The sequence below is a fragment of the Sapajus apella genome, unplaced genomic scaffold (genome assembly GCF_009761245.1).
Source record: "Sapajus apella isolate SASKATOON/1434 unplaced genomic scaffold, GSC_monkey_1.0 scaffold18, whole genome shotgun sequence".
Classification (NCBI taxonomy): domain Eukaryota; kingdom Metazoa; phylum Chordata; class Mammalia; order Primates; family Cebidae; genus Sapajus; species Sapajus apella.
In genome coordinates, this window is record NW_022436958.1 from 23,500,989 (window position 1) to 23,515,152 (window position 14,164).

Sequence of the window (14,164 nt, forward strand, 5' to 3'; positions counted from 1 at the left end):
CACAGTCAGTTACCACCTTCTGCCCTCAACACTACCAGGACACAACAAGTTCTCATATATCCAACTACCACTTCGCGAAGAGTAAAGAAACTCCAAAAGACTGAATGTTTAAATAAACATTCAGTTTAACCTTATCCTTAGTAAGGAGTGGACCCTTCAAAAGAAGAAATATTTAACCTGAAAGAAGACTGTTGTGCTTATAAGAGCCCAAGACACTGTTAATTGGAAAAACCCAAGAATTTCCATTACCCGGAGTCTATAAAGGTGTTCAGGTTAGTCAAAGAAAAATGGACTTTTGGAGGGGCATATTAACTATGTGTGAATTTGTGATCCTGCTACACTCTTTTGGCATAAATGTAAGGAGTACAAGTATAATTTTGTTACATAAATACATTATGTAGTGGTAAAGTCTGGGCTTTTAGTGTAACCATCACCCAAATAGTGTATAATATACCCATTACCTGCTACTTTTTTTTCTTTTCATCTTATAGCTATAAAATCTAGTTCAGATTAAAAATACATGTGAGGCCGGGTGTGGTGGCTCACACCTGTAATCCCAGCACTTTGGGAGGCCAAGGTGGGTGGATTATGAGGTCAGGAGATAAGAGCATCCTGGCCAACATGGTGAAACCCTGTCTCTGCTAAAAATACAAAAATTAGCTGAGCGTGGTGGCATGTGCCTATAATCCCAGCTACTCGGGAGGCTGAGGCAGGAGACTCACTTGAACCAGGGAGTTGAAGGTTGCAATGAGCTGAGATCGCGCCACTGCACTTTAGCCTGGCAGCAGAGGGAGACTCTGTCTCAAAACAACAATAACAACAACACACATGTGAGAAAAAGTTTCAAAAAATGTGTATATATGAATATAGCCGAATACTTCAGTATTATTTCTGCAATTTCAGTAATAGCAAGAAGTGTGTGATCTGTCCATGTGTCCAGATTCTCTGGAGATGTTGTTCAATAAAAGTATGGAGCATTGAAAGCAATACAGTTTCATTCTGCAAAATCACTTTCCTAATGGCGCATTTTGTCAAATTATTATATGTGACTGTATACCTTGACTGGAAGGCTGGTTGATTAGCAGGTTTTACCAAGTCCATTGAAGAGAACAGAACTTTAATTCCACTCAAAAGATTGTTAAATTGGGCTTTTATATCATGTGGTGAGTTCAAGCCAATTATTCTTTTGAGTCATAAATATGCAACTGCCACATAAGATAACATCTTTTAAAAAATGAAGGCCTCATACTTTAAAAAAAATTATGGAGGTAGACTCTCCCAGTGTTTAAACACTTATAGCAGTAGGAAAGAGCAGCTTTTGGTAGCTGGATTCACTGTTGCAGGCCACAAGGATTCCATTCTTAGTGGTATGTTCTTCAAATTCGATTTCTAATGATGATGGTTTGCCTCTTAGAAATTCATTCATACTTTCTCTCGGAGCTCCCCCTTGTGACTAGTGGCCCCAGTTTTGGGGCAGTTGGTTGTAATAATTAAAATGCACACTCTTTAAGGAGGCCCTGCGAGTCCCCCAGCTTCCCTCTATCATGGAACCTTACTTCATTTTCATAACCACTCGCTATTTTCTGCATATGCATTTCTTTACTGAGTTACTGTCAGTTTTCTCTCATTAGAAAATAAATGCCATGAAAAGATAGACCTCACCCCAACTTTCTCACCTTAGCACCTCTGTTTCTAGAACGGTACTTTTTATGAGTCGGGGGTCTCATTCAATTGCCCAGGCTGGAGGGCAGTGGCACGACCACAGCTCACTGCAGCCTCCAACTCCTGGGCTCAGCTGATCCTCTTCCCTCAGCCTCCCAAGTAGCTGGGACTACAGGTGCATGCCATCATGCCCAGCACATTTTTTTCTTGATAGAATTCAATAAACAGTTTTGTAATGAGTAAATTTTTGGATATTAATTATGAAGCTGTTTCCTTTATAAGAAATTAATAAAGAAAAATAAGATCTGTAATTTTTTATTTACAGACAGTATTATAATCATTATTTACCATCTATACTAATTAGACTAATATAAAAGGACATGGTTTCCATAAAATAGTTTCTTAAATAGAACAACTAAACTCATTTACATAATAGAGGTATCTAGATTACTAATTTATTTAGTACTTCTCAATAATCCTCTGTCTGGTTCTAATGAGACTATAATTCAGACCTTCAGCTCTTCTCCTTTAAATCCAAGTTACATTTTATATCTTCCAGCTGTTAAGAGTATTATATATTATTTCATATCTTTAGTTTTTCAGAAAGTTCATGAGTTTTAACAGTAAAACTGTTAAAGTTTCAATATATTACTTTAAGCTTATCTATATGACATTTTAAAATATCCAACTAAATCATCATTTAGTAATTGAAGGTTTAAGGCCACATTTTAGCTATATGGTTGTTTATAAAAGTGTACTGCTAATGAAGGTCTTTGCCATTTAAGGAAGGTGTTTTTCTTTCTCCTTTAGCTTGAGATGTTAGACCTAATAAAAATGAATGTCATCTTAAATATCAATTGAGAGCCCAGAATCTGTGACCCTTAAGCATAGAAATTAGTATTTTCCAAACTCCTGCTATTAAAAGTGAATTCAAAAGAAACAACTAAGAATCCTCTCAGAAGCCCTTTCCTTTTCCTGTCATATATGAGATTAACTTTGTTTTTTGCTTCTTTCTGTCTTTCTTAATGCAGTGAGTGTGGGTAAATGTCTGAATAGATACCAGATTGGTTTTAAAATTCTCCCAAATTTTAGTAGAGACATATTAACGCAAAAACTATTATTCATATTGGTTTGAGAGTTTTCAATAGGGATTTTCTTTTAATAGTTCTTGTCTTTCTGAATAATAACCAATGCATAATTTCCCCTTTTTAAGAATGGATCACAGTTTAGGGAAATGAATAAATCAAAACCCATCTGATTTGGTTAAAATTCAAAACCAGTAATCACTTCAAGAATAATTAAAATAGTGACCCAATTCACATTCTAATGGCATCTGGGCTGTAAAGGGAAAGGCAGATGAGGCTCCTGTTTAGTCTTCTTTACTCACTCGGTGGCTGTGGCATTCTCTGACCTCATTATTATTGTTCACTCTTCTCAAGATCAGGAATGAGAATATTTTCTTCTAAATGTGCTGTACTAAAGTTGGTTGTAGGATAGTAAGGATTCCGAAATCCTGCAAGTCTTCTGAAGAAGCCACCATTCTGCTTGTACATGCAGAAGGAAAGTGCGACAATGGCCAGAATGACTAGCAGTGTCAGTACTACTGCAAGAGGAATTATGCTGTGACTTGGCCCTGAAAGGAGATTTTTTTAAAAAAGGAAAACTTCAGTGATGATGAAGTAATATAGATACTGTCATACAGTTGGTTTCTATCTTATTTCTAAGAAAAATCAAAATGTTCTGTATAGTTTCAAACATACCTTTTTCTGGCTGCTCCTCTGCAGTGCGAATATCTAAAACCAAATACAAAAATTAAAATGAGTTTTTAAAAATTCAGCAGAAATGCCATTGCTTACAGCAGGTGTCAGCAAACTATGGCCCATGGATCAAACTGGGTCACCTGTTTTTATAAAAAATGTTTTACTGGAACTTAGCCACATTCATTCATTGATGTATTGTTATAGCTGCTTTCGTGCTACAATGGCATGTGACAGAGGCCATATGGCTCCCAAAGCCTAAAATGTTTACCAGCGGGCCCTTTACAAAAAAAGTTTGTTGAGCCTTGATTTACTGTAATCATCGTTATTAGTGCTCACAAACACGCATCTTTTTTTTTTTAAGCCAAGAACTTTCCATTCAGTCTCAGCACTGTGCTGCAATAAATCTAGAGTAAAATATAGGCCCTGCATACAAGAACTCACAGTTTTGTTGGGATCTTATATGGAGTTTGTTCAGCAATAGTAATCTGCTTGCCTCTGTGTAAGGATTTTAAAATCAGCGTCTTCTCACCTTTGTGATCTCATGTATCTTGGGGAATGAGCAACAGCTTCTCTATCCAAAAAGTTAGAGTTCCTGTTTTAAAACTTTCTACTGTAAAAATACATATTTTAAGTAGATGTTATATCAAAATGTGAACTCTTATTTTTGATCTAGATAAAGATCCAGAGAAAGATTCAGAGAATGAACTAGAGGAAGATGAATAAATGGGTTTGTGAGTAAAAGAAGTGCCTTGATGTCTTACTGGTGCTCATTCACTCTGATAGACATGAAAAAAGAAAGAATCAACACTGTTAACAATAGCAAAACCATATTTTTAAAAAACAGACTTTTTTTTGAGATGAAGTCTCATTCTGTTGCCCAGACTGGAGTTCAATGGTGCTATCTTGGCTCACTGCAACCTCTGCCCTCTGGGTTCAAGCAATTCTCTTGCCTCAGCCTCCCTAGTATCTGGGATTACAGGTGTGCACTACCATGCCCATATAATTTTTGTATTTTTAGCAGAGATGGGGTTTTGCCATGTTGACCAGACTGGTCTCGAACTCCTGACCTCAGCTGATCTGGCTGCCTCTGCCTCCCAAGGTGCTGAGATTAAAGGAGTGAGCCACCATGTCCAGCCCAGACTTGTTCTTGTAATATAAAAAGAATACCATATCGTGTTGCACTGAACTGTTGAAAACATGTATTATTGTGTTTTTATGAAGATACTTCTTTTAAATTGATGTATATCAGATGTACAAATTTTTAGGATACAAGTGATAATTGAATACAGTCATGTAATTTGTATAGTGTACTTGGGATAACCATCACTTTAAAGATACATCTTTAAGAAAGACTGTTAAGAGTGTCCTTAGGATAGAAGCAGTGGGCAGCATGGAAGGAGCACTTAGGAAACTGGGAGTTTTCTCTGCAGTCCTTGATGTAGCCTCAGTTTGGACAGGCATTTTTCCCATCTGCAAAATGGGGATATTTTAATTGCTCTGCTACCTTGGAAAGCTGTTGCAAAGGATGAAGCAGGTGTTATTGGCATTACAGGAAGCTTTCAAGTCCTGTAAGACAAGAGGTGTTTTTGATATTTAAAAGCTAGTGAAAATTTGGGCACATTATGTATTAGGCTTAGCCATGCTTTTCACACAGAGTTGAGACTCACACTGTGGGGGTTTCAAACCCTGGTGCCCACACCTGCAGTGTTTTCTCCTTCATTCCCAGCACTGAATCAGTCACCAAGGCCAGTGATTCTGTCTTCCTATTTTTCCCTTCCTCTTTTATTCCTAGATCAATCACTAAAATTACAAATGCTTCTCTTCATATCCTCATGAGTTCTACTGCTTCATCACAGGTGTCTACAGAGCACATAGGGGTTCTGTCTCTTCCACCATGAAGTTCGGCTATTTAGCCTGGCATTCTGTGAAAGTATCCTACATTACTGTCCAATTTTATTCCCATCACCCCCTAATGTGAGCTGTTTGCACTCACTGAAACACATTCTTAGCTGCTGCCTTTTACACACTGGGCCTTTTCTTCTTCTGTTCCAACTTCTATAATTCTCCTCATCCTTTGGGATCTCAAAATCTCATGTCGGAAGCCTTCTCTAGCAGTCCAAGCCACAGCAATCTCTCCTTTATAATACTTAGGACATCTAGAAACTGTTGTAATTATTATAGACATCTTCCCGCCATCAGCAATCCTCCTTAACACCGTGTCTTAAAAAACTCTTCAGTTGTTTGCAACTGACTAGAATTTTCCAGCTTAGATTTCTAAAATTTGTTTTTTTTTAATTACTAAACACTAAGTATGTTGCTCATGATTAAGTTAAAATGTGACTTTTATGACACATTATGCTTGCAACAGAGAATCACATTTCCTTGTCTTCAACAAATACACGTAAGCCTACATTACATTTCCTGAGGCCAAACATAAACCTTAAAAATTCTGAGTAGCAGTCACCTGAATGAAAGTTGCTGGTTTACATTCCTAGTTCTATTTGCTTGAGGGACATTGCTTTTTTGCTCTTTAGGTGATCAACCAGGGTGACACAAGAAAAATCATAGTCTTTAAGTTGATTTATAATGATATTTTTTCCCATATCACAGAAAAAAGGAGCTGCAATATTCTCTGAATTGTTTGGTACAGAACGCAACAATAATGTCAGAATCCATCTAAATACTCTCTAAACTTGGATTTAAAAATCTTTAAATGCTAAAGGGGTTGGTCAACATTAGTTAAGATAGAATCAAAATGAAGAATTACTCTCTGATTTTACCTACCTGCCTCCATTTTACATATAAAGCCCTTTTTTTCTTGGCACGGAGACAGCTGCCATAATCCTTCAGGGATCCTCAGGGCAACACAGTGATGGGGCTTGAAGTAGTCTGTGCCTGGCTTCCGAATGCCCCAGTTTGACTGGTCTGTAGGAGTTCCATCAAACCACTTTATGGTTTCATCTGTGGGAAAATTGCTGACTCATTATGAATTATGTGCATGGTTATCAAACATACTAAGACTGGAATTAACCATAAAAAGCAGCCCCTGAATTTAATGAGACTCTTGAACTGATTCATTCAACTCAGTAAATATAGTCATGAACTCAATATCAAAAGGTAAGCATTAATAAAGTTGCCTGTTTATTTTAGATACAACGTTCTAATTTAGTTCATTTAGGTTGTCATGTTTCTTAATGTGACAGTTTGAATTTTGAAATATTCTATATTTTTATAATCACTTTAAATAAATCATTTGATAAACAAGACTAATCAAGTAAAGAAAAGTCCTTTCAAGTCCTAACATCTTTATCATTACAAAATGGCTTTCTAAAATGATTTTTTTTTTTTTTTTTGAGATGGAGTCTTGCTCTGTTACCCAGGCAGGAGTACAATGGCGTGATCTTGGCTCACTGAAACCTCCACCTCCTGAGTTCAAGGGATTCTCCTGCCTCAGCCTCCTGAGTAGCTGGGATTACGGTGCCTGCCACCATGCCCAGCTAATTTTTGTATTTTTAGTAGAGACAGGGTTTCACCATGTTGGTCAGGCTGGTCTCGAACTCCTGACCTCATGATCTGCCCGCCTTGGCCTCCCAAAGTGCTGGGATTATAGCATGAGCCACTGCACCCGGCCTCTAAAAAGATTTTACAGTGAGTTTCTTTAATAGCAAGCCAGCCATGTACCAAGAGGTTAGGGGCAGTAGGAGAGTCCGTGTCATATGTGGGCAATAAAGGGGAGTGTATTGTCTGAAAATAATTTAAAACTAACAATAAAACGAACTAAAAGTCGGTCTGCTTTTTATTATCACCATCTGCTTGAAATTCTAAATAATGTTGGTGATTAAAAATCCCTCCTTGAAAGGGTAGGCTACCCCCTAACTTGGTACACCACTGTAACAGGCTCTCCATACCAATTAAAATAATTTTCTCCGAAAGTACCTTTCAATAACCATCAATTACATAAAGAAAATAATACCATGCTTCCATTTTATTACAAACTCTGGTTTTTATGAGTAGCAAATAAGAATCCTAACAGCACAGTTTATCATGGAAACATTTTCATAACTCTATTGTGCTTTTATAACATTTAGAAACCAGGGATATTTTCAAGTAAATATGGTTTGGGTATGCTATGGCTAAGTCTGTGAACACAAAGTTTTAGCCAAGCATCTTCCTGCTAAGGATAAAGATAAACATGTTATTGTTTGTTTGCTTTTATTTTTGGTATTCCAGGATTTTTTCAAAAGACAAAAGGGTTCAGAAAAGGGTTCCAATGTTGTTTTTGGAAGATTCCAAATGGCTTTAGGCTTCATGCTATTTTTTCACAGCAAATGTATCCAAGGAGAGTTTTCTGGCTCACAGATGCCATTATCATCAGCTTTAACAACCATGTATTTATTTATGTCCTCTCCTCTACCCAAATCACTTACTGTTACCATCAAATTGAGCATTCAACCAAACCATCTGGACAGAAGAACAAAACGCAAACAGCTCTTCTAGGAGAAATGCATTTTCAGCCTCATCCTTGATTGTTAAAAGATTAGATCCTGTAAGAGAGACAAGTAGCAAAGGAATATTTGTGTTTACACGTAAATATACTTTAAAATGTGTTTCCTATACCATTATTTGCAAAGCACAGGTTTTGAAAAGTGAAAATTTCCTTGTAAATAAGAGATTTTAAATGAAAAAACTTAAAGAAAACTGCATTTTAAAAAAGATACAAGCTTGCACTTCAGAAGTTAAGGCATAGAATATTAATTTTAGGGAACATTCAAAATTCATAATGCAAATGCATGCAAAAGGAACGTTTTCTTCGGAAAGTGCATTGTGCTGAGACATCATCTTAGGTGTCCAAATTCTATACTGGACATTGTTTCATTTAGTAGCTGTCCTCCAAACAAGCAACTTCAAATAGTATGTATTTTTTCAATAGTTTTTGTTGCTCCTAAAGTCACTAAATATTGGGATGAATAAAGAAATTCACATTGTTTACTGAAATGGCAAGTAGGAGCACATGAAAGCATTTTTACCATCACAAAAACAATTACCTTCCTTTTTGCAAAATTCATGAGCAGCCTCAAAACTCATACCATCTAGGACTGTAGAAAAACTGTAGCAATTACTTTTAAATTTTATCCAGGGAATAGATGTTTCTGAGCACAACTCTGGGTGTTCAGATGGTCTTGTTTCTGTGAAGAAAAACCAGTTATGATTTCAGAGTGGTGACTGGGTTTATTTATTGAGATAAATATTACATTACATTCTATAAAAGACCAAGATAAATAAATGTAACAAGATTTTCATGGTAATATTCTAAAAGATTGGGTTTCATGTAAATGATTATAAAACTAGAACCAGCTTATAGCATTTCTGATGGAAATAATCTTTACCTAAACATAACAAGATATGTTAATGCACAGCTTTGGAGGCTTAGTTTGGGTGCTGCCTGGGTGAGGGTGGCTGTCTTTCATGTTTACAATTAGCATCCTAAAGGTTGGAACAAGTAGGGGCTATGACTCCTGGAGAGAGTGGCAGCTGACTGATGCTGGCAAGAGATTTCCAAATGTATGCGCTTCACGCAGTGCTGTGTATCACAGATTTGAAAAGTCCTTACCCACCAATAAACCTATGAAAGAAAATAAGGCATTCCATAAAGCATCATAACATAGCATAACATAAAATAAATGAGGGAACTCCAGGGGGACTTTATTTCAGAGAGCAAGTGTGAGAGTCAGACACATCCATGCTGCGATCCCGGCTCCACCACTTACTAGCTGTGTGGCCATGGGGATGTTACCTTGCACTTGGTTTCTTTAGCTATAAAAGAGAGTTAGCAACAAAAACTTTAAAAATAATTTTTTTAATTAAAAACCTTTTTTTAACAGACAAAGTCTCGCTCTGTTACCTAGGCAGAAATGCAGTGGCACAATCACAGCTCACTGCAGCCTCAAACTCCTGGGGTCTAGTGATCCTCCAGCCTCAGCCTCCCAAGTAGCTAGGACTATAGGCACACACCACGAAGCCAAGATAATTGAAAAATTATTATTATTATTATTATTATTTGGTAGAGAAGGGGTCTCACTGTATTAACCAAGCTGGTCTCAAACTCCCGGCCTAAAGAGGTCCTCCTGCTTCTGCCTCCCAAAGTGCGGGGATTACTGGTACGAGCCACACGGCCACCTTCCTTACAATTTGAGAAGTTTAAATGAGTTAGAGCCTCACAAAGCATTCAATAAATGCATTGTTATTGAAAGGTCATGATTCCAAGAAAAGGCAAGTGCTAACAAAAAAAAAAAAAAAAAAAAAAAAAAAAGGAAAAACGGGAAGGACTGCTTTTATGGTGTTTCAGAAGCAAAATTAGCTTTTCCAAGATATAGGTGGCTATCATTTACATTTAATCCTGAATTGTTTTGATCTAATGATATATAATTTGTATGTTATTTGATACAGTACCCAGAATGTAAGTAAATACATGTGCTTTTACTAAATGAGATATTTAAAAGGAGGCCAGCTTGTGTTAGGGAATTCCATGCAGGAAACTTGATTTCTACTCTTGGTACTGGTGATGGACAGCTGTGAGATATTCAGGAAGTTACTTAATGCTCTGAGTTTACATTTCATGTTTAATCAATGGGTAGACCAGGTGAACTTTAAGTGTAAATGAGATATTATATAAAGTGCAGAGCCAGATATCTAGTAAATATCCAAACAATATCATCGTTGTCATCATCATCATCATCATCATCATCGTGGCTCTGGAATCCTATCAGTCATTGACTTAAACATGCATCCTCAAAGTCCTCCACACATGCTTGAAGCCCATGTTTCTCATCTAATTTCCCACCCCTCCTTTACACCTAACCTGCATTCAGGCAAATCCCAACATCAGCTTTGCTTTACACAAGCCCAGTCCTGTCTTCCTTCCACATTTTCATCCGGCTTTTCTCAGAATGCCTTTCCATGTCCCATTATTACCCATCTACACCCACCCATTTATCTACTTGTATTTCCTTTCCTCCCTCCCTCCCTCCCTTTCTTCCTTCTTTCATCCTTCTTCTTTCTTCTTTCTTTCTTTCTCTCTTTCTTTTTCTTTCTTTCTTTTTTTTTTTTTTTCTCTCTCTCTTTCTTTTCTTTCTTTTTTCCTTCTTCCTTTCTTTCTCTCTCTCTCTCTTTCTTTCAACAGAGTTTCACTCTTGTGGCCCGGGCTGGGTTGCAATGGCATTGACCACAACCTCTGCCTCATGGGTTCAAGAGATTCTTCTGCCTCAGCCTCCCAAATAGCTGGGATTACAGGCATGTGCCACCACACCCGGCTATTTTTATATTTTTAGTAGAGATGGGGTTTCTCCATGTTGATCAGGCTGGTCTCAAACTCCCAACCTCAAGTGATCCACCCATCTCAGCCTCCCAAAGTGCTGGGATTATAGGCATGAGCCACCATTTATCAAGGCCCATCTGCACTGCTGTGTCCTTCAAGAAGCCTTTCTACCTTTCTCCAAATGGATATGATACATTCTTTTTCTTGATAACCCCCATAACATTTGCTATCTATCTTACATCATTTGTAGTTCTACTTTTCTTTATATCACCACCCAGACCAGAGGCTTCTTGAAGACAGAGACTTCTTACTATACTCATCCTCATAACCCTTGCTTAGCTCAGTGCCTTGCATACAGTAGTTACATAGAGTGTATTTTTGAGTTGAGTAGAATTGAACCTACCAGGGACCACATGACAAACGGCACCTTGCAGAAATGATTCACAGGCTGTTCTATGCCAGCGTCCATTGGTGTCGGCAAAAACACAGTCACCAAGGAAGGATGACTCCTCGTCTTTCCAAAAAGTGAAAGAGGATTTCGTGCCATCAGACCAGTCAAAATTAAGACCATTCTGTGGAGGAAAACTGAGCCATCATTTCTTTGCCACAACTGCTGGCAGCATCATCCAATGTTATCTGAGCATACTACAATTCCCACATTGATTTATATTTCCACACCCCATTTTAAAGAGGGTCTAGGACCTCTGTGAATACAGCTTGACAAACAGGAATATCTGTCACAAATGAGATCTTTTTTTGATTTTTAGGAATTCTTGGCTCCCTATCACTATGATTTTCTAGTGAGCAATCAGAGTGAAATTGGACCAGTACCTTGTCTTTTACACTGAAATAAATTTCAGATTAAGCAAATTCTCAAACATAAAATTGACAACATAAATGTGTTAAAGAAAACTTGGTTAAGTTTTTTTGTACTGTTGGTGCGGGGAAAACCTTTCTAAGTCATAGAAAATCCAGAGACCATACAGCAAAATTGACTACATAAAGTTAAAACATTCTGTACTACATGAGGCAATAAGTAATTGTGAAATAATTATTTTTTACCTCTCCCACTTGCAAGGATTACAATTTTGATAATACTTGGTGTTGGCAAAGATGTGAAAAAACTAGACTTTTGCACATGCTGTTATTGGCATATAAATTGGTGCAAACTCTTGGAGGGCAATTTGGTAGTACTTGTCAAAATTTAAAGTGTACTCAGCAATTTTACTTCTAAGAATTTATCGGCCACGTGCAGTGGCTCATGCCTGTAATCTAAACACTCTGGGGGGCCGAGGCAGATGAATCATGAGGTCAAGAGATTGAGACTATCCTGGCCAACATGGTGAAACCCTGTCACTACTAAAAGTAAAAAATTAGCTGGGCATGATGGCGCCTGCCTGTATTCTCAGCTACTGGGGAGGCTGAGCAGGAGAATCTCTTGAACTGGGGAGGTGGAGGATGCAGTGAGCTGAGATTGGGCCACTGCACTACAGCCTGGGCAACAGAGTGAGACACTGTCTCAAAGAAAGAAAAGAAAAGAAAAAAGAATGTATCCTACTGGCACAGATATATTTGTTGTGCATTGTTTATAACTGAAAACCTAAGAAGAACCCAAATGTCTATTCACAGGAGTATGGTTTAATAAGTTGTGGTATATCCTTACATGCTGAGTTCTAAAGAATGCATGAGGTTTTTATATACTGACATGTGAAGTCGTAAAAGATATATTAAATAAAAAAGCAAGTTTAAAGACAGCATGTATAATAGGATCTCATTTGCGCTTGAAAAACAATATACATATTCTTCCATTACATGAGTATATATGTGTATATGGAACACATATATGTGTACATGGAAAATTTCTAGATAGCACACAAGACAGTATTCACAATTACTAATATTAGGGAGTAGAACTAGGGTTCAGGATAGAGTTTACTTTTCGCTACTTTGAGTGTATAATATTTTTATTTAAAAAATGAAAATAACATATTCTCTAAACCACATCCCTAGAGGAAAATAAAACCTAAAGTGTTTAATTATAAGGGGTACTCAACTAATTAATAATCACATTCCTAGACAAGAAACATGATTCATTATTTTTCTTGGGGATTTCTTAACTGCCGCAAATTCCTAAATGCAGTGCTTGAGTTCCGGATGTGTTCCACTGCACATGCAAGGCAGTATTGGGGCACTTGGAAATTTTCAGAGAACCATTGAAGGGTATTAACTTCCAGACATTAGGCAAGTGTATGTTTACCCTAAAGAGGTGTGCACTCTTATTTTGTAGGCATAGGCTGCTCATAAGGTTGGTCAAATAATCACATAAACCAATTATTTAAGCGTTATGTTTACTATTATTTTAGGGGTTTGTTTTTCAGTGCTACTTTCAGTGGCTACGTCATGGAGGAGGAAGATGCTAAAGTTAATTATGCAAGGATATTTCAAGGGCGTTAGGATACCTACATCTGCGGAGAACAGTCCAATCCAGTGGGAATATCCCAGCCGGTTGAGGACAACAGTGAGGAAGGACTGGTGATACTGGTCTGTGATGCTGACCAGCTGTGCTCCGTGCATCATGCAGGTTTTTATTGCTGCATACCAAGTCATATTTGCATGAATTATTTTGTAAGTTCTGTTTCCATATTCTAAGGTATTAGGGATTGGATACATGTCAGATGTGTTTACACTGTGTCCAGAAGTATCTAGAACAAGAACAGCAACAAAAGTCATTTGTAGCATCTGGATGAGAAAGGAGGAGGCAAAGCTTAGCATGGATCCTTGTCACTATGACCCAGGTTGATCAGACAGCTTTCTTCTGGACTTGGCTATTTCAAAATGAGGACACTATCTGAAAATGTAGGTGATGCTAAAAAATGAGAAGACTTAGGAAATTTAATGAATTATTTTTCAAAACCATAAACATAGATTGAACCATTTCTAGAAGATTTCTCATTTTTGACCATCCCTTATCAAATTGACTACTTTTTGGTGAACTGATGATGATCTTTGTAGGTGGATTTCACTCCACTAACTATGCTTGGCCTAATCCACTGCTTTGGCAGAACTTAATGCTTATAAATAGTAGAGAGGCACATGTTATGTAGTCATATGCTGCATTGCAAACCTAATATTACAGGTGTATATTATCAGGTAAAATACTTGATTACACTTTTGAGACTGATGGTCACTATTATGTTTAATGTTTGCATGTATACTTCTAAAAATAATTTAAAAAATAAAGGTAATAAATTCTTAGAAATACACACTGTTCTTATAAACAGTTACTATTAACATGTCACCTCTAAGAGCCAAGGTTTGCAAATTAAAAGGCAAGGTTTGTTCACATGTGATCATCGGTGGTTGAGAGTTCATGAGAGGCTGTGACCATGTGAAAACCAAGCCTGTGTTTTACAAACAGGTGTTTCCT

General features: G+C 37.3%; 1 protein-coding gene across 7 annotated transcripts in view; it reads right to left on the reverse strand.

The window, feature by feature from the left end:
• The window catches only part of PLA2R1 (phospholipase A2 receptor 1), a 138,534-nt gene that overhangs the window by 6,087 nt on the left and 118,283 nt on the right, over positions 1 to 14,164 (reverse strand). For 4 of the 7 annotated variants that reach the window (XR_004271332.1, XM_032286503.1, XM_032286505.1 and 1 more), the window contains 7 exons: positions 13,201 to 13,439; positions 11,141 to 11,309; positions 8,468 to 8,608; positions 7,850 to 7,966; positions 6,207 to 6,383; positions 3,423 to 3,455; positions 3,050 to 3,295 (listed from right to left, as the gene is read on the reverse strand). Coding sequence is in view for 6 of the 7 variants with exons in the window: in XM_032286503.1 (XP_032142394.1) it covers positions 3,081 to 3,295; positions 3,423 to 3,455; positions 6,207 to 6,383; positions 7,850 to 7,966; positions 8,468 to 8,608; positions 11,141 to 11,309; positions 13,201 to 13,439 (1,091 nt within the window). In the remaining variant the exon portion in view is untranslated. Of the gene's footprint in view, positions 1 to 2,657; positions 3,296 to 3,422; positions 3,456 to 6,206; positions 6,384 to 7,849; positions 7,967 to 8,467; positions 8,609 to 11,140; positions 11,310 to 13,200; positions 13,440 to 14,164 lie in introns of those variants that run through there. The other 3 variants (XM_032286504.1, XM_032286502.1, XM_032286506.1) reach the window with 3 other exon arrangements.